Consider the following 20,479-nt stretch of genomic DNA (forward strand, 5'->3'; position numbering starts at 1 on the left):
TCAGTCCTTCCAGTGAATATTCAGGACTAATTTCTTTCAGGATTCACAGGTTTGATCTCCTTACAGTCCAAGAGACTCTCAAGAGTCTTCTCCAACACCACAGTTCAAAAGCATCAGTTCTTCGGCACTCAGCTTTCTTTATAGTCAAACTCTCACATGCATACATGACTACTGGAAAAACCATAGCTTTGACTAGATGGACCTTTGTTGGCAAGGTAATGTCTCTGCTTTTTAATATGCTGTCTAGATTGGTCATAGCTTTTCTTCTAAGCAGCAAGCTTCTTTTAATTTCATGGCTGCAGTCACCATCTGCAGGATTTTGGAACCCCAAAAAATAAAGTCTCTCAAATACATTACAGATAAGTTCTGGAGGCTGATTTAATTTTATAATACAACTTGGGGCCAATACAGGTGTTGTTTTTTTTTAAGTAACACAACAGATCCATGAGGGCAGAATGGAGGGAGAAGTAGGATTGTAGCAGGGATGAATTTAAAAGATATTTGGATGATGATAATAAAAAAGAATTAGAAAAAGAAAGTGCTCAGACTAAAACAAGACTGTTCATTTTACAAAAAGTGAAAGTCGTTCAGTCCTGTCTTACTCTTTGGGCCCCCATGGAGTCCATGGAATTCACCAGGCCAGAATTCTGGAGTGGGTAGCCTGTTCCTTCTCCAGGGGTCCTTCCCAACCCAGGGATCGAACCCAGGTCTCCCGCATTGCAGGCGGATTCTTTACCAACTGAACCCCCAGGGAAGCCCAAACCACTATATTAAAAAATATATTAAAAAAAAAATATATATATATATATTGCAATGGTCTTTTTTAAAGTCAAAGTCTTGAATCCATTAAATACCGCTTAGGTGTAATCTAGCTGCATGTCTAAGTAAGTTTCTTAAATTTTTAGGAAACAGATTACACTTTCAGTGAGGTAGCAGTTCCTTATTATGTACATCTTATTTGACTATAATGTTTAGCCGCTGAAAGTCCCATGCTCAGAAATACCTCTTCTACTCTACCCATTTCACCAAATTAATTTGATTAACAAACTCCTCTTTTAAAATGGTTTTCTTAAGAAACTTAAGGTCCATGGGTACAAGAACATAGGGGTGGGGAATGATGGTAACAGAAAAACTCAAGATTAAAAAACGAATCATGTGGGACTTACACAAAGTATACATAAATCTTGTAACAAAAATGTATGCTCGTAGAAACTGGTGTTCTCCTTTAAAACACCAGCTTTGGGTTGCTTATCCATTTACTCCAAATAAGTTGTCCCTTTTCTCTTCCTGGCACCTTGGTGACACAATCAACTGAACTCTTTACTTCCTTCCCCCTTTCACTTACAAACGGAGCCGAAAGGGGGAAATGAGACAGCCCCATTCTCTCAAACTTTCCTCGTGCACTTACAATGTGCTCTGGGCTCAAACGAGTGTGTGCGTGAGTGACTGGGTGGACAAGTAGCTACACTACGGTGGGACTCAAGTTCAGGACAAAAGAGGAACTGATTAACTTGATCGGCACACGTGTCGGAAGCCTCTTCACAGAGGAGGCAACTTCTCAAGAACTTCGAGGCTGTGGGCAGGGAGGACGGGAGGGAACCGCAAGCTGGCGGAGCTGCAAAGTAAATTTCCTTGACAGGGGAACACAGTCGAAGTGTCAGGGTCGGCCTCGGGAAGCAACTTGGTGGAGTATGTCGCATCCTGAGAGACTGGTTACACGGCTAGGTGAACTTAACTCGGGAACTCAACGCCCCCTTCAGTGACGCCCCACGGCGGGGAACCACCGGGTTCCCAGGGCCGCGGGACCGCGAACCCGGCGGCTCCGGTGTGGACCGCGACCCGGGCGAGCCGCTCACGTCCCTCCCTTCCCCGGAGCCGGGCGCGCGCGGGGCTCGGAGTCGCCGTGAGGGGCTGGCGCTGACTGCGTTCTTGGGTACCGAGGCTGGCCGGGCGGGCGCCTCCCGGGAGAGGACAGTGTCTCCCGGGGCCCTGCGGAGGGCCGGCCACCGGGACCGCGGCGGTTATTCCCGACATGCTCCTCTCAGGGAGGATTTCAAACCTTCGGCCACAGCCAACTCCCCTCCCTCGGCCCCGTCGGGCCCCAGCAACAGGCGGTGGCCCGCGTATCATTGGCCGGGTGGCGCGAAAGCGTGTTTGATTGGCCGCCGCGCCTCCCGGCCCCGCTTCAGCGCTCGCCGCCGCCTCCATTTTGTCGGTCGAGACAGGAGGAGGAGGTCGGTTGAGACGTTGAGGTGGCCAGCAGCTAGCTCGTCGGTGCTCGTGGGCTTCGCCCGTTCCGTGCCTCGTCTCTCCCTGGAAGGGGAGGGGGGCTTCGAAGCCGAGCAGAAGCCGCCGCCGCCGCAGTCCCGGGCTTGAAGTCGGTGAGTGGCGGCGGCGCGACGGGTGCGGCCATGTTGGCGGCGGCGCTCCCTATTGTTGGGGGAAGGAGGCGAGATCCGAGGCTGGGGGGGCGCGGGCGGCCCGGAGGAGCGGGTTCCCGGGCCGGTCTCGAGGAACGCGGAGCGACTTGGAAGCGCAGCCCCGTCACGGAAGACCCGAACTTTCCGGGCTCGTTTTGGGAATGACTCAGGGTCTGGGAACTAATTTCTTTTAGGGCTGTTAAAACAGTCTCGAAGGGCCTCTCACCCATTGGATAAGAGCTTCTTGTTTGGTAACTTGGTTTCTTGGACTATGAAGTGGAATCTCGAATGTTTAATGTTTATAATGGTGATTGTTTTCATATATTTAAGATGGGAAACTGTTATGGCTTGTGAAACTTATTTTAAAACGGGGAGGAGTCAAGAGTTCATAACCAAAGGAAACGCTGCGTGACGTAAACATGTTGGGAGAGGAGGCTCTGCTAAAACAGATACGTGATGTGTCTAAAGATTGGGAAATTCTGGTGGGACTTTAAAAACACGGTCTCTTTAGGAAACAAATTTTAAACCCATTTCTTGGCATGACTGTAGAGGCTAACGTTTCCATGGTTTGACAACGTCTTGGTCACTAAATCCATGTGAGACATTATTTTCTGCCTTTTTGTTCAGTAAGTAGCCATTCTTTAAATTTTTTCTGGAGTAAGTATAAACGATCACTTTCTCTGTTTTTTAATTGAAATAATGAAGAAATCGTTGCTTTTCTAGCTAAGACTTCTCTCAAACTTGTGTGCTGAGGAGACTCAGATGTTGGCCTCAGCTCCTAGGCTGAACTCAGCAGATCGGCCCATGAAAACTTCTGTATTGAGACAAAGGAAAGGATCTGTCAGAAAGCAACATCTATTATCCTGGGCGTGGCAGCAAGGAAGAGGACAGGTAGTGGAAATCCTGCAATCGGAAAAGCAGACTGAAAGGTATCAAAAACTTACGGTTGTAATGGGGCAGACATTTTATGATGGATTCATTCTAAACTAGAGCTTCCCAGGTGACTCCATGATAAAGAATCCACCCGCCAATGCACGAGACCCGGGTTAGATCCCTGGGTCAGGAAGATCCCCTGGTGGAGGAAATGGAAACGCACTCCGGTGTTCTTTGCTGGAGAATTCCATGGACCGAGGAGCCTGGTGGGCCGCGGTCCATGGGATTGCAAAAAAGGTTGGATATGACTAAGCATGCACAGGGGCACGTCCTAAACTGTTTACAGGATTACTTAGATTTGTTGGTAATTTTTTTCTTAGGAAGGTAATAAAGGGTGTACATGTAATTAAGTGTGAACAGTAGAGTGAAGCTAAAGAAGCTGAATAGCACATATATGAGTCTTCTCCAAGATATTTGGAGTTACAAATTGGGGCCTTTTAAGTTTTGTACTACTTTGTGGAGTTTCACTCAGTATTTTGTTTCCACTCACTTACAGGTGACAAAGAAGCTGAAGATGGGTGGTGGAGAGAGGTATAACATTCCAGCCCCTCAAACTAGAAATGTTAGTAAGAACCAACAACAGCTTAGTAGACAGAAGACCAAGGATCAGAATTCCCAGATGAAGATTGTTCACAAGAAAAAGGAAAGAGGACATACTTATAATTCATCATCAGCTGCATGGCAGGCCATGCAAAATGGGGGGAAGAACAAAAATTTTCCAAACAATCAAAACTGGAACTCTAGCTTATCAAGTCCCACCTTACTTTTTAAGTCTCAAACTAATCAGAACTATGCCGGGGCCAAATTTAGTGAGCCACCATCACCAAGTGTTCTTCCTAAACCACCAAGCCACTGGGTTCCTGTTTCCTTTAATCCTTCTGATAAAGAAATAATGACATTTCAACTTAAAACCTTACTTAAAGTACAGGTATAAAATGAGATAAAGTACTAACACACTTAACCCTTAGTCATATTTAAGGATAACTGGCAATTGTTTCAGACCAAATTCACTAAGGAATTTGTAAAACTGATTAACGTAGAAAATATAATTAGACTTCATCTTAATTGTTTTATGTGCACTGTGATGGTAGAATCAGTACAGTTTAAAATAACTGAATTATGCATAATTGTATTTGATCTCTTTACTAGTGTTCTCAATTGAGTAACCATACAAGTGAAACCATTCAAGTTTAGATTTGGGGAATGGTAAAGGAATCAACTTTTTATATTGCTTGTTGGGAGAAAATACTAAAGATTATCATTTCATGGATCAGCAGATTGACTTGTTAAGATCTGGTAAATCTGATTATAAGTATCCAGTTAAAGACATACAGGAGTTGAAAACTATTTGAATCTTTGAGACATTATTGTCCTAGAGACACCTATATCAGTATACCTAAACCAGTAGTATGACAACAGTCTGATGCACTGCCTAAAGAAAATGTGAAATTTTTTTTTTTTAAGAGAATAGTTGTATTTTAATGAACTGTGTGGTGGTGAATGTGGAAAGGGCACTGGGGCTATTTAGAATGAAACAAGTATACCCCATTGGCCCTGTTATGTGCAGTGGATAGGTGTCTGCCAACAAATGCACCAAAACCATTTTTTACAGAAACAGTATTTGGTGTTCAGAGTAGCTTTCAAAATACATTTTTGTATGATGGCACTGCACAAGCTATTCTGACAGTGATATGGCTTTAAATCATCCCTGCAAAGGTTTTTTAAAGTTGGGAGCTGTATAATGTGAAAGCTCTGCATACCTAGGAAAGAGCCATGTAAATACATGTAATAAAATTGTAGCATATGTAAAGTTTTGTTGGCATTTATCCTACAAAAATAGAATATTTTAGTACGAATTTGCTGAATGTAAGACATGGGCTCTTTTATACTATGGCCTAATTTTAAAGGTCAAAAAAACCCCACAAACCCCCGTTTTTAAATTTTGCCCTTGTGCTGAAGTGCCAGTGTATGTATGTTATAATTGATCTTGCTGTAAACTATATTTCAAAGTAAATCGTAGTGTAAGAAGTTCTATATAACTGAAAAGGTTTTAAGCTGCTAAAACACTTGCTATTTTTGAGATGTGAAGTGCAGTATGGGGTTATTTTTTTTCTTAAACCCAAAGATTAACTATTAAGCAGTCCCTCCAACCTTAAAGATTCCTTTTGGCTTTCAACAACTTGTGTAACCTATGAGTATAGTGTACAACGTCAGTGTATACTTTTTCTTGTCAACAGGTGCAACCCAGGGGACCAACTGATTGCAAACGATGTAATTTCTTGCATAATACCTTGATAACATTTTTGGCTTACTTTAAACATGCTAATTAAAACAGCCATCCCAGTAGTAAAAGTAAAGTGTGTGTATGGGGGGGGAATCTATTTTCTAATTTGGCAGCTTTTTTTATACTTTTAAGCAGAATAGCTAAATTGTTTCTTCAAATAAATTGAGGTGAGATAGTATTGTCCAAGTCAAATGATGATATCCTAAAAACAAGTTTTATATAGTACTTAATGTACATACATGAATTCGAAGCATGAAATTAAAAAATAAAATTGTTTTTTCCCCACTGGCTTGTTTTTATTGTATAGAAGTTGTTATGACTACCTATTTGCATAACTAACCCCACTGAAAGACAATAGAACCATTGGTTTTAAGAAGCAACCCATTTGCCGACAAAGACTTGGATTAGCAGCTATACATTAAAAAGGCAACTGACTTCCTCCTTACAGCAGGGCTACAGTAAAAGGCCACAGAATATTTCGGGAATTTACATAAAGCTTTTGAATTTATTTCATACTCAATAAAGCAGGTTTAATTGCCTAAGATGGCTTAGGTTTGTAGAAAAAAAAATTAGAATTGCTCAAATTGACAGAACATTTTGTGTTACCTATTTGTTAACATATATAGTTTTCACAAGAGGACCTTGGGGAAAAAAGAACTATAACTGGCTTTCTAATACATTCCAAAAGATAGGGTAGCTTTTAAGTTCTGCACTAAGCAAGCTGTGATGCCCAGGGCCAGGCTGCATTTTCTCATGCAAACTGTAGGAAGTAATTGATTTGGAGGAAATTAATATTTGAATTGTCACTTTTCTCCTGTGTATCCCAGTGTAATTTCTATTAGCAATAATGCCAAGAACCACCAAGTTCTCCTTTGTACCATACTGCAATTCCACTGGATTGAACAATCCTTATCTCAGGCATTAAGTTAGGTTTTGATGTATACATATTATATTCTATATTTTCTTGGCTTGGAATTGACTCGTGGTAAAAAATGTTCTTCACTACAAAAATAGCTAAGGGTAACTTTATACCTTAGATACAAAGTTATAGTTAGCCTATAAGAAGTATGTTGACATCATTTTCCCAAATTGTTCTAAGAACCAAAAAGTTTAGAGCTCATCTATCTTGTAGGGCTGCGGTCAGCAAAAGCATGAGCCTTGTCAGTGTTATAATTTAAATTTGTCATCTTTTTGATGGCAGCATATACAGTTCGATACAATCTTCAGTCTATAACCTATCTTTACACTTAAGTTCTCTTCATCCCAGAAGCAAGCACAAGATGGAAAAAACCAAAGGGTTTTGGGTAAGTTAGAAAGTGTTTCTTTAACTGTATTCTCATAGGCAATTACTTTGTAAAATAAGTGGGATAAAGTACATCTCCAACCTCTTACACAAATGAGGAAAGCCTACCCAGTCACAAATCTGTCAGGCAGAGCTAAACCTAAAAAAAAAAAAAAAAAAAATTCAAGATTTTTTGGATCCTTGACCAGTTTTATTTCATTATCTAGCATTCAGAGATGTGCTCTACAAAAAACTAGACACAAAAAGGCCTTTTACTTCTTTACAAACTACTCTGTCAATTATCAATAAAGTCAATTTACACACCTTGCTTTTTAAAAAGGCCAAATATTAAAAGAATCCCACCTTTAACATAAGGGTGAAACAACTGTTAACAATACAGAGGAACAACACAATGAACATAACCAACACTGCTAAAGGGACAAAGGGAAAACCCAAATACGAACCTTTTCCATAGCAGCTAGCTACGTTTTACAGATAGTAGTTGTGAATGGTCTGCTGACTTCATTTATCAATGAGGACAGTTACACCTGGGACTCCAGGTGTAAAAAGCTTTGATAGACCTCTTCGTTAAACACTGTTACTCCTGAGCTACCACTGTGCTGTTCAAGTTCACAGCCTCCCCACTTCAAAATATCTCAGGATTTTGTAAACAAGAATGTTCAAAATGCAATACAATGTGATTGAGATTTGGGAAGCTAGATTGGAAAGTGAGTGATAGCTGCTGTCAACAGCTGGATTACATTTAACCTTTTTCATCCAAGAAAGTTAAAAATACTCTGTAATTAAATTATTTTGACAAATCTATTAAATCTTGCAAGTGAATTCTAGATTCCATTGTATTAATTGTATTGTTATTAAATTTACCCATTTGATTAAAAAAGATGAACCAAATGAAAAACCATGGACACTAACTAGTATCTGCCACTTACTTGCTGTGTGGTCTTGTGCAAGTTTGAAATATTAAAAAATGTAGCAGGGGTAAAAATACCTCCATTTCACATCTCCCTTAGATGTATTCTGCTATATTTTCAAAATCTTTATAAAGGCTTAAACACTTCTATATTTTTAGGGGAATAACTTTAGATAAAAAGTTTTAAATGCAGCAGAAATAAGACAAATATGCAAGTGATGAAATCAATGTATAGGTAAACTGCACATCCTAATGAGGAACTAAGGAATCCAAAACATTTTGCGATACTACAAAAGTTATTTATTCACTATACACAGAACATGTCCCCTATAAAATGTACATGTAAATCACTAAAAAGTATAATTTGGTGAACATTTTCTCAATTACAGAACATACTAAATCAGTTGGGAATTAACAGCTCTCTGTCTGCCTCAAAATAAATCTTAATTATAGCACCCAGAGTCTCCTTTACATCTGATGCAAAGTTAAATATTTATTTTGGGGATTGTTGCCTAATATGTGTCTGAGGAGGCAGAGTTAACAATTAAATATAACTCTAGTATATTACAGTCACTGCACAATAAATCAGTTTATTACAGATTAAAACATCATTTTTTCATTATTTGTTACTAATGGGATGCAAACAAATACTGGATACTTTTAAATGGCAAATAACCACAAAATTGCTTCTTTGATAATATATCGGATTTTATAATTACATAGGATATAAATGGTGTAAAATATTGTTATAATACACCTCAAACAAGACAATGAGGCCACAATGTAATGATTCACTAGATTGTGCTCAGTAGACATTTATTGAATAAGTGGGTTTTATCTGTTTTTCTCCCCAATTACCCCGTACAATTTTTTGGGCATACTAAGGGCTCAGTAAATGTTTGCTGTATATACTGACTAGGAAAGAGGTGAGAAGAGATGGACCCTCTTAGCTGGATGTCAAGTATCATAATTGGAATTTACGAGGGAGCGTGTTTAAGGAGGATGTAAACCACATATGGCATACCAGTAAGGAAACTCAGATGCCAACAAAGCAAAGCATTAGCAGAAAACACTGGCACTGGAATAATAAACAAAGGCAAGATTTCCCAATAGCAAAAATAGAACTGACTTTAAGAGATAACCAAGTTTATATTGGACCATACCTTTTCTCACCCAATTCACTTTGAGACAGACCAATAGAGGCACTGTAAGAGACTATGGCTGTCTTCCTTGATATTCAGACATCCTAGTTTCCAATAATTTAACATGGACCTGTTACCCATGAATCAGTATAAACCTATTCAGATTTAGGGATTAGTTTCCACAAGTACAAAGTTGAATTTCCTTTTATTTGTCCTAAAATGCTTACTTTCAAACTTGAAGGGACTTCAAATATTCCATGTAGTTTCCATAACATTCTTTTATCTTTTCAGACCAGAGTCAAAATATTCGTACAGTATTCATACTGCAGCACCTTCCACCCACCCTTTGGTCGCTTGAACTGCCCTTCTTTGGTTCTTTTTCCGCTTTCTCAGATCTTTCTTGAAGTGTAGTAAGCAGAACTGTACTGGGTATTCCAGCTGCAGTTTGGTCTTAAATAAAAGAAGGATGTTTGTCAGTTTGGTTTTTCTTTATTCTTCTCTGTGGTATACAGGATTTTGTTAGTTGAACTGGATGTAGCAGCTTACAGGGCCAAATTTTCAAGAGAATAGTATAATAGTTCCCAGGTATTTTTCCTGGGTTGTAACTTAAGAGCTCATACTCTATGTAGCACTTTCCTTTCTTAAGCATTATCTGTCATTATTCTTCTTGTTTACTTGGCTTCAAAAAAAAAAAAAAAAAAATGCAGAGAGATCTTAAGTAAAAAGAGAGGTGAACTGTCAGCTCTCACTTTTGAGTCTTGATATGTTCTACTCCAATACTGGGTTGTGCCAGACACACAGTACATACTCAATAATTATGCAACTATGTAACCCAACATTAAAGCCCTCTATAAGGATCCTCAAGTATGAGTAGGATCCCTACCCTGGGTTCAACTATAATAGTCCCTTTGAAGCCATGTTAAGTATGTCACTTTAGAAATAACATATAAAGTTCCCAAGAAAATCTAAAAATAAGTGACACATAAAAAAACCAAAAACATCAGGCCTTCTAATTCTATATGGACTGAGAACAATTTCAATGGGTTATTTCCTAAATCTACTCTATTTATAGTCCACTAAGAAAAAAAAAATCATCTAAGGATCAGGCCTGAGCTCAAATCCTGGATCTGCCTTTTATAGCTTTTTCTTTGTGCCTCAGTTTATCATCTGTGACATGGAGAAAATAAAATTATCTTTCTTACAGGGTTCATGATGAGTAAATGAATTAATACATAAAACTAGAATAGTGTCTGGCACATCATAATAAATATCAGCTATACTTGTTTTCAGTATAAAGCTAGAACTCAGACCACAAAACACCTAAACCAGTTCCCCACAGTGACTATCACTTAACATTGAGTGCTCACCAACACTGAAAGCAAAAATATTTTAAATCATGCCATAAACCTAAGGCCCAATCCACCCTGTTTAGGATGGGGACAAGTAGAATTATTGGTCCATCTAATAATGAAAATATAAACTTAAAAATCTGACTCAAATTTCATTTTAATGCATATCTTAACACTACAAATAACCTAAGTTATTTAACCCAAGGGGTTTAATATGCAATCATGAAACAACTTTTGAAATTACATAGGAAATTTTAAGTACTATGTAAAAGATGTACCTTTCTGGCAAGTTCTATCATTTCCAAAGTAAAAGTTGTGCCTAGTGCAGCACTGATTTAAAATACTCCTAAATCTACAAAGAATTGTTTCCACTGTTATTTTAGAATCTCATTCAAAACTATAATAATTCCAGTTAATCATTATTTCCTTCATTTTGTTTTTATTATAGCATGTTTGCTTAATTTACAGCAAGCAGAAAATAAGCTGGGTCTTGTTTTGATCCAAACATTGATGTTTTAAAGGTTGTACACAATATTTGTTAAAAAGAACATATAAAAATACCTTTTTAGAAGCTTCTATAAGAAAGAAAATACAAAGTTTAACCCCACAACTTTCCTCTTTGCTAGAACTGCAAACTACTGCTACAGTTTTAAATAGACTTTTTGTTTAAACTATACATCCAGGAAAATCTAAAAAAATTAAAGAAACGTGCATATAAATGATTGCATAGCAGAACATGAACATTAACTGCAAACAGTAAAGAAATGAAAGTTAGAAATACTATCAAATATACAAAGGTTCTAGAATCAATCCTTTAAACACATTCCACAAACAGTATTTAAAAACCACCTTTTGTTCTTTACAGGCAAGGCCTAGATCTCTAAAACCATAACTGAAAAAAGTAATCCTCTAAAAGGGATAGTTTCCCCACAACATTTCTTACTTATGCCTGTAAGCAAGCAATCTAAAATTTTAAAGATGCTAGCTTTTACTCTGAAATGAGACTGGACATATCAAGTCACTTTTTATTGCCCCCACATGATCTCACAGAGAGATGTTAGACATTTTTATAAAGAGTAGGGTATTATTTTCTTATTTTTATCAGGTACTACACTGATAATCAATCAAAAACTCAAGAGATGTGACTTTCTTGAAATTAATTTTTTCCAAAGTTATTTTAAATCTCATGGCACCAGAGAATCACTTAGAATGGGAGTGTTGCTTTTTAACTTGCCTCACGTTAAATAAACTGAGGTGTGAAGAACAAGCTTCCTTCATAAAGAGATGGGCACATTTTGATACAAATGCACACACCAAGAGCTTTAAGCATCAAAATTCAGTCCTTTTATACTATGCACTAACAAAACCTCCTTTGAAGCACTTTACTTGCTTTTAACAGCAGTAAGAAAACTATGCATTATGGTCAACAACGCTCCTTAAAGTTTAGAGTAACTACGTAAGAGCATTCTTTTCCCCCTTAAAATTATTTCTGCCATCATCAACCTGCCCAAATTTTAAGGTGTTTTTCCGACGTTTGTATGGTTCCAAATCTTCATGGAAACCAGGAAAGTGAAGGCTCCTTGTTTCAATCAAACAATCTGCCTGAAAATGCTACTTAACCCAGTTGTCATTTCCCAAGACAGTGGGGGTTAACAAAAGAACTATTCCACACCGTGCCATAAATTATCATCACGGGCCTAGACATCTTGACAAGACAAAAAGGTCCACCCTGAACCTAAATGTGTCTGGTCGGTCAGTGTTGTACTGTGGCTACAACTTCACTTTTTTATCATTCTATCTTATTAGCAAGCTACATTTCTAGGTTAACAGTTCTACCAAATATGGATATGAAAGTTTATTTTTAATAAGACAATGTTGCAAATTATGGTCAACCAACATCTTTTCACCAATACTTCAAGCATAAAAAATGAGAATCTTTACAAAAATATACAGAGACACCACGAATTGGTAGCTGCCCATAACATTAAACAAACTGGACTCTTAAGAGTGGCTTCTCAACAGCATATCATTTTAATTATAACCATTGCCTGGTACAGGGAAAACTGACAAGTGTTTTTTAAGCATCATTGCAACATTGTATTCCTGATAATTTAAGTAAACCAAACTATGAGTAAATGAATGATACATGCCTAAAAATATCATGGTTTATACTATCAGTGGCCACTGGACTTAGGACTAGTCCAAGACCTTGACCTAGATTTTGACCTAGACCTAGACTGTGATCTTGACTGAGATTTGGATCTAGGTGGTTCTTTTTTCCTTGATTCCTTTTCATATCTTGAGCCAGACTTATAATGTGTTTTGGAATCTGTTTTAGAGGTGCCTCTAGTTTTGGTGTGAGATGCAGACCTAGAACGTGATTTAGCCTTCATTTCTTTCTTGGGCTGGGACTTGGACCGTGATCTTGAATTGGATTTAGATCTTGAAAAAGATCGATTTCGGTGTTTGAATCTTTCAAAACAGAGGAGAAATACAATTAGAGTAAAAATTAGATTCTATATTAATCAAATTTGTTTTTAGAGCAAAAGTTCACTCTGAAATTGAAAAATGTATAAAGTCTTTTTCAAAGCAAAGTTATTTACCTATCATTGTCGGAATGGCTTCTGCTACGCCGTGGTCTTCCAGTCGGTCTACTGCTAAAAAGTACATCAGAAAAAGCAAACAGTGACACATGTCTATTTATAAGTTTCTAATTAAAAAAGTGAACCATAAAACTTAAAAAAAATAAAGTAGTAAAAATATCTTAAGTCTCAATGAAGCATACAATATACATAATTAAAAAGTATACAAAAAGATTTAAAAAATTAAAGACTAACAAAGTTTTTCTGACACATCACTGTGGTACACATCACTTACTTTCTAGGACTATAAGATCTTCTATAGTTGTAATCGAAGGACCGACTTCTTGATCTTCTTCTGTCATAACTTCGGCTTCTAGAACGTCTGTATCTGTCATAATCATCATAGCGTGAAGAACTATACACATTCCTCCCTTCCTTGGCTTTCATCTGATTTGGAGCTATGAAACAGAGAAGGGAAATATTTACAAACATTAAAAATGTAGTATTTAAGCCTTCAAGTTATAGGAAAATTTCCTGTATCACTTTCCCCTTTGCCCTGAAATCTGTGTCAAGGCTAACTGAATATCTTGGAAAAGGTATTTATTTTCAAGCAAGGCAAATTAGAGATGGTTTTATGTTAAAAATGATACTCTCAACTATCCCAATTATTTTTTTTCCCCAAGACCTCTCACATCTACTTTGTAGTCCAAAATAAGTCAACTACTTCAACATCAGGAATATATTTTTAAAATTCCAAATTAAAACACAAATGACTTTTGAACCACATGCTAATTTGGAACAATCTTACCATGGTTTCCACTCATCTGGAACACAATTAACAATGACAAAATACTTAATGGTGGCCTATGAACAATATGTAATGTCAAAATGCAACAACATACATTTAGTTATATAGTTCTGAGAAACCATGACAAAGAAAACTAACACTTGCTGAATGCCTTAGACATACCCATATCCTTGGAGAGGCCTCAATCCTTTCATTAATCTCATTTGATCCTATGAAGCAGATACTTTACGTGTGTGTGTGTATGAAGGTATAAATAATACAGTGACTACCCAGGAACCTATCATCCAACCCAAAAACTAGAGAATTACTAATAGCTTGTATCTACCTAAGTGATTCTCCTCTCTTCAGTAACTATCTTAACCTCTATCTTTTACTATCTTGCTTAAGCTAACATAACGGTTAGGCCAGAATTTAAACCCAGGTTCATTTGACTATAAAGCCTGTACTTCTGCCTTATCAGCATGCAGCCAGCACCTGGTGTATGCCTGCATTAACAAAAATCAAGTAATAATAATAGCATCTATTCTAGGTTTAATCTATATACTCTTTCTCAGTCTGTCAACTTCTACAGTCAGGCACCTACATAATTACTCAATATACCATGATGATCTTTATAAGGAAGGGAAAAGACTCAAGAGAACCAAAACTTTATAAATTTTATTCAATTACACATAGTATATTAAACATGCCATAACTGATAATAATGATCCACTTTCTTAGTGTCCAAACATACTTCAGGGATTCTGGTCAATGCATTCTAAATCCTTATGTCTACCTTGAAATTCTGCAAAGTATTCAAGAATTCCCCCAAACTATCGTTTTCGGTTTTGAACAGATAGACATATTGCACAAATATTTCCAAGAAGCATTCTCAAAACAGTGTCTAAATATGATGTATTTTACATGTATTAGACATAAGAGTACTTATACTTACTCTTTCGATCCCCCTGTGCAAACTGTATTTCAATTTGGCGTCCACAAATCCACTTTCTGTCCAAATTATGTAAAGCATCTTCGGCATCACGAACATCCTCAAATGTGCTAAATGTTAAGGGGCTTGGGAAGTTTTGTAAACTTTGATAATGAGTTCAGTTGGTAAGCCTGGAACAATTCGCAATCTCTCAACATTATTCTAGAAAATCAAGACCCCACTAACTAGTTGGTTGATTCAGCTATAAACACTTCATAGTATGAACGTACTTGTGTAAGTTTGAAAACACATGCGAATACATATTATAAAGTTATAATTGATATAAAGTCTGTTATAGCTGAACCACCAAGTAAGCCCATCAGGATTTTCCTGTTTTAAGAATTTTACAGAAAAAGACAAAATAGAAAAACAAATGCCAATTTTATGTTGTATGCCAAAACAAAAATTTCTTAAAATAAAACCAAAACTGTTTTTTGTATTTTTGTTTCAAATGAAAAAAAAAAATGCCAATAGTTCTTGTGTAAGCAAGCGGAATATTACCTTACAAGAAATGAAAGCATTAACCTCAAATTAATCTTGCTATTTTTTCAGACATATCTAACAGATTATTTCACGTAGCTGTCTTACTATACCACACTAAGACTGATATGCTAGCCACTTGCAGTTATCAAGACAGATCAAGCAACACTAAAGACATCACTATACCAAAAGCACATTACATCCATGCACAGACTATAAAAGCATGCTGTCAGGAAATAACAGACCATTTCTAAAGATTCCTGGATTAGAAAGTCCTAACCATGACACTAAACATAAAGCTTCCCATGAGGAAATGGGTTTGGGACTGGTTTTCAATTTGAGAATTTCAAGATAATACTTATAAGCCCAAAGCAGGAATTGCTGGTACCCAGCTTTTGATCTGAGAGGCCAAGTTGCTTTGTTCTCCCCAGTCAATGTAAGCTTCACAAAATTCTTCAGGCCAAATTTAGTTCCTTTCCTAAAACCACCATTCTAATAGAAGCCAAGCACATATTCAGAGCAGTGTCTAACCGAAAAGCTTCTGAAGTGGACCTAGGCTAGGTTTGGGTGTGGATTTTCATTCTAAAATTCACGTACTGAAATTCACTGTTCTAACTTGTCCATTTCTATTTCTTAATGAGAGGAGTGCAGATCTTAAGTGCTGATTAAAAACATCCCAGAGCGATATACTCCCTTCAAGACTGATATTAATATTCTTTTACTCCAGAGGCTAAAAGGTCTGTCTCACTATATTTGCTATTTTTTGTTCTGAAAGGACTTAAGGACCACAGCAGGGTCCCAGTTCTCTTCCCGAGGCTATTATGTATAGTGAAGCAGAGGTTTTCTCAAGTCTTACATCCTGACGCTTTCATCATGAAAAGACAAAGGCTGATGGGGAGTTTACAGCCTGGAATACTATAACCAAACACTCTTCCAGGTTAATGCAGTCTGGCTTTAAAATAATTGAAAGGAACAAGTTCATTTAATGATATACTACTTTGAGACAAAATAAAAGGATTTAGATCATGAAACATAAAAATTATTAATGAGAGCCAATCACCATCTGGGGCTACCCTCAAAAACAGAATCCTGGGTTGGATGAACCATGGCAAGGCTCTACCTTACCCGTTAAGAGACAGTTAGTTGGGAATGGGGTCAGATAAAAAAGAGAACAGCAGCAAAGGCAGTCAAATATTCTGATGCCAGTTATGGAGAAATTTATACTCAACGTCTTTGCAAAATCCTGATACCCATTTCTTTTTAACTATTTTAAGACCAAAGAAAAATTGTATATATATAAAAAAAGCTGTAATTGGCCTTGAGGTTCCTTTGAATAATAACTCTTCTCTGGCTCAAGTATCACAAACTCCTGATCCTGGTTCCCAGGCCACCCCCAAACCAGGTAAAATCAGGTCAACACTCTAAGCCAGAATACGCTGCTAGTTTAAAAAAAAAAAGAAAACAAGCCAGATATAGTTCTTACCCTCTCTGTAACAGAGCTTTGCAACCAATTCTCACAACTGTCCTTGAGCAGTGGCCCTGCAGAGTGGCAGCTTTGGGCATTTCCCCTAAGTCTCTCTAGAACTCGGCTAAGTTTCCTGAGATCCAGTGAATGTAAGCAGTAAGAATTTAAGTACACAGCCCAAACCTTTGCTGTCACAAGATGATCTCACGGAAGGAAACAATATCACCTGAGACTCCGGGCCAAGGAACAATTTCCCATAGATCCTGATTAGTGCTTATAGCAAGGATAAGGCCTTTTGCAGCCCATTCTGGGACAACTGACCGTATGTGCTAAAGCATTCAGGGCCAGTAGGTTTCACAGAACTAAGCTGCAGATTTTAGAAGAATGTGTGTGCCACTAGCATTCCCTTTAAAAATCTATAAACAGACAGTATCTCTAGTGGATATGACCTTCTAAGACCACCAGAGCAGTTTCTAAGTAACCCCCAATGCATGCACCTGTATCCCCTTTCACCACGCCTCTGTGGAGTCGGTTTGACTCCAGAACCTCATGCTACTCCAAGAGCCCTGCCTGCCACCCTATGGCACTTGACCACCTGGCCCAAAACAGAACTATGCTGAGTTTAAGCTTAACAACATTACATCCTGTTACACTTGAACTTCACAAGCTAAGAGAGAGTGCATTTATACAAGACCACACCACAACATCAAAAGCCCACAAAATCAAGTTACAGGTTTTGTCCCTAGACCAAACCGGAAAAATTTTGAAAATTAACTGCTTACAAAACATTAGGAAAAAAAAAAAAGAAAAAAAGAAAAAAAAAAAAAAACCAAGGAAAATAGTTATTCTGTAGGATACATCAGGTATGACTCCTTTAATCTTGGCCATCATTCAACTTCATCTTGACCTTTAACTCTTTAAGTGCTTGTCAGAAGGACTTGTCATGAGATGCTTGGCCAAATATGACAGATGGCTTTATCTTTAACTTTGAAAAACAACCTTTTCCCCCTTTTGTAGATAAAGCGAGGCTTTGTCTCCCATTAGGCTTGTCCTTCTTCCAGCTTTTCTTTATATTTTCTTTTCCCAAACTCTCCCTTCTCTTCAAGCCTGATCCTTAAGAGGTCTTTGGCTTGTCTACTTGCCTTAAGTGTTGAACTCTACTCTAAAGGTTCTTTCATGCTTTCTCTTTGGGGTCGCCATTAACTGTACAGCTTTACATTCTCTGAGGTAACAACAGAGGACAGCAAATTAGGGGACAATATTAAAGAAGCTTACCTCATTGTTATTATACAGTTTGTTTTTGATCAAGTGATTCAAATTAACAAACAAGAATACCAAATTTTAATTGCTAAGCACAAGAACATATTAACCTTTGAGTTACATTAGAGGTGGTAGAGTGTATTCAAATTTAAATCACATATTATAATTGATTTGAGTTTCAGCAGCATGAATGGGAATTTAAATATTTTACTATTTTTGGATTAACTTTAAGAAATAGTAAGAACAATGCGAGTCAGAATTAATTTAGAAAAAAACTGAAGACAAAACATTAGAGGACAAAAAAAAAAACACACCAAAAAAACTACTTTTTAGATGTTACCTCTTACAAAAACTTGAATTTCAAACTTCAACACCCCTCACTAATCAGCCATCTGAAGAAAGGATATTGAACATATGCAAATCCTCTTGGACGGCGAGTGTAGAAATCAAGTGGAACATACACATCAACTATAGGACCATAACGACCAAATTCCCGACGTAAATCTTCAGACCTAAAACATCATAAAAAGACGCCAAATTTTTATGTTCACTCTTAACAGTTTCTTTGTAAGAAATAGGTTTCTTTCTGTACTATCTTAAATAATGAAAGGGACTGTGCTATGTTCCTGGATGACCTGAAACAAACAGGGAGAGCCAACTGTAAAAATATACAACATGTCTTTTTGAAAAAGGACAGCCAGAATCCATGATTTTGGAACATAATAAAAGAGTTGGTGATAAAACCTACTAGTGTTTTACATCAACAGGAAAACAGACATTTATGAAAACTTGATTACAACTTAATCTTCACTGCTTTTATCTACAGTCTTCACTTTTCATAAAAACTATAGTTAACATTAAGTTGTATGTAAGTATTAATTAAAAAAAAACCACAGTATTAAAGCAACTCTAGTATTCTGAAAAATATCAAGCTCTTTTTTTGCCCCAAATTTTAGCGACAGGGTTACACACTTGATAACAAGTAGATACGGTTTGAAAAATAAAAGACAAATATATAAAATTTCCCCATAAATGTCAGTATGACAAAAAGGGGGAAATTTCCTAGAAGCTAGAGTACTATTGCTTACTTTCCTTTCCCTACTTAAAAGACAGAAAAATCACACAAGGCTACCAAAATGGTGCGTGTGTGTAAAGTGGTTACTTGTGAAACCGTAAATCTGGTAACACCTTTTCCAAAAAATTCTGACCGCAACTCCAAACAATTAAGGGAATTGGCGAGAACAAAGGGACGGTCCAGATTAATCCAATTTAGCTATCAACGCCCTAACGGTAGAAGCTTCCTAAACCTCCGTTTTCAAAGCGTGATCGGCATTTCCCGGAAAAAGGGAAGGACTGTTTCGTACCGTCTCACTGGGAGAAATTTTTGTTATCTCTAATCTCAACATCCCTTTTCTCCAAACATCTCCAACACCAAAAGAAAAAAAAAAAGGCAAATATAACACAGCAAAAAGGGTAGCAAATGCTACGCCACACTCACCCCCCGCCCCGATCCCGTTATTTTACTGCAAAGCAATTTTAACTAAAAGGAAAAAAAAAGAAAAAAAAAAGCCAACTTGTGGGCCGAGGGGGCGTGCACCCCAAAGAACGTTAACTTCAAATCAATGGGGCGCTGATGATCGGCGGAGACCCGAGACTGGAACCGAAGAGAGGAAGCGGGGAGGAAGGCTCCCCCCGATCTGCGGAGGGGGAGGGGGCCGAAACCCCCGCCACGCGGCCCGCGCTCCCGCGACCGCCTGGGAGGATCAGCGGCCGCCGCCCTCGCTCCCACGCGGCGGTTGAGCCGGCGGCGCGGCCTAGTTTGGGCCGGAAAGCCCGCGCGGTACCCGCCATCTTCACCCCTTCCCCTCCCCCCGACCCAGGCCCCATGCGTCGCCGCAGCGGTCTTTCCCTACCGCCTGCGGCCTCCCCTGTACATACCTGGTATCGTCGGCTACGTTTCTCACGAAGAGAGACGTGTTGGGGGGGCGCAGGTACCGGGACATGACGCCGGCGTTGAGTCTCCGAAGGGACACTAACGGGCTCAGCAAACCGTCTGCAGCTTCGGCGCCGGATCCTCCTCAGACACACACACAGCCAGAGGGCTCCGCTACAGCGACCGCCTCTTCTCGCGAGACTTCACTCCCGCTCCCCCACCCACTCCCCTCCTACCTGGGCTCCACGCCGGGACCTGCAACGGTTCTTTCCCGCGAGATCACTAGGCGTGCGCCTGCGCACACGGGCGGCCGGTGTACGTGCCGCAGCCTCGGTCTCATTCATTGGCTTCTTGAGCTACCTCCCCCCTTTGCCCGCAGCCCGCTCTTTCTTTCTTTAAGGCTTTATTTTCCCGCCTTTTCCTTCCTTGCGTCGCTTTCCCCTCTCATTCACCCCTCTAAGTCAGGAAGCAGATGTTTTAACTTGTGCGCCATACTGTACAGTCGTTACAAACTGGACAGAGTTTTAAATGTTATCATTCGGAGAGACAGGCCTTTTTTTCTGTCTGGTCCATGGTATGTCCTGGCTTTCACGAGATCGCTGACCTGCAAGAGAAGAATTTACGGCCTCTCTAGTATTAG

The 20,479-nt window shown here is 38.6% G+C and overlaps 2 protein-coding genes across 9 annotated transcripts; one reads left to right on the forward strand and one right to left on the reverse strand.

The window, feature by feature from the left end:
* The first annotated feature begins 2,208 nt into the window (after nucleotides 1-2,208).
* Nucleotides 2,209-5,922, forward strand: PNRC2 (proline rich nuclear receptor coactivator 2). The gene is made up of 3 exons (XM_043909240.1): nucleotides 2,209-2,381; nucleotides 3,144-3,349; nucleotides 3,850-5,922. Exon 3 carries the CDS (start codon nucleotides 3,868-3,870, stop codon nucleotides 4,285-4,287), a length of 420 nt encoding a protein of 139 aa, XP_043765175.1. The 5' UTR covers nucleotides 2,209-2,381; nucleotides 3,144-3,349; nucleotides 3,850-3,867; the 3' UTR covers nucleotides 4,288-5,922.
* Nucleotides 5,923-8,133: 2,211 nt separating this feature from the next.
* On the reverse strand, nucleotides 8,134-20,043 carry SRSF10 (serine and arginine rich splicing factor 10). Of its 8 annotated transcripts, XM_043909239.1 has the most exons (7): nucleotides 19,845-20,043; nucleotides 18,314-18,418; nucleotides 14,666-14,769; nucleotides 13,219-13,381; nucleotides 12,945-12,998; nucleotides 12,712-12,813; nucleotides 8,134-9,442 (listed from the first exon to the last, which is right to left on the reverse strand). In XM_043909239.1, exons 1-7 carry the CDS (start codon nucleotides 19,907-19,909, stop codon nucleotides 9,382-9,384), a joined length of 654 nt encoding a protein of 217 aa, XP_043765174.1. In that variant the 5' UTR covers nucleotides 19,910-20,043; the 3' UTR covers nucleotides 8,134-9,381. The 8 variants fall into 8 exon arrangements, with proteins under 8 accessions (XP_043765174.1, XP_043765168.1, XP_043765170.1 ...); XM_043909233.1 differs by lacking the exon at nucleotides 12,712-12,813 and having other exon boundaries at nucleotides 19,845-20,041; XM_043909235.1 differs by lacking the exon at nucleotides 12,712-12,813 and having other exon boundaries at nucleotides 12,945-12,995; nucleotides 19,845-20,038.
* Nucleotides 20,044-20,479: the final 436 nt, after the last annotated feature.

Source organism: Cervus elaphus, chromosome 8, assembly GCF_910594005.1.
Source record: "Cervus elaphus chromosome 8, mCerEla1.1, whole genome shotgun sequence".
Lineage (NCBI taxonomy): Eukaryota > Metazoa > Chordata > Mammalia > Artiodactyla > Cervidae > Cervus > Cervus elaphus.

Excerpts from the sequence above, each read along its gene's own strand:
- PNRC2 (XM_043909240.1), top strand. The coding sequence starts at position 3,868 with ATGGGTGGTGGAGAGAGGTATAACATTCCAGCCCCTCAAACTAGAAAT.
- SRSF10 (XM_043909231.1), bottom strand. The coding sequence starts at position 19,909 with ATGTCCCGGTACCTGCGCCCCCCCAACACGTCTCTCTTCGTGAGAAAC. Across the intron at positions 18,419-19,844 it reads AACGTAGCCGACGATACCAG|GTCTGAAGATTTACGTCGGG; the intron begins GTATGTACAGGG and ends ATGATGTTTTAG. Across the intron at positions 12,999-13,218 it reads AGATCTTATAGTCCTAGAAA|CAGTAGACCGACTGGAAGAC; the intron begins GTAAGTGATGTG and ends TGTACTTTTTAG.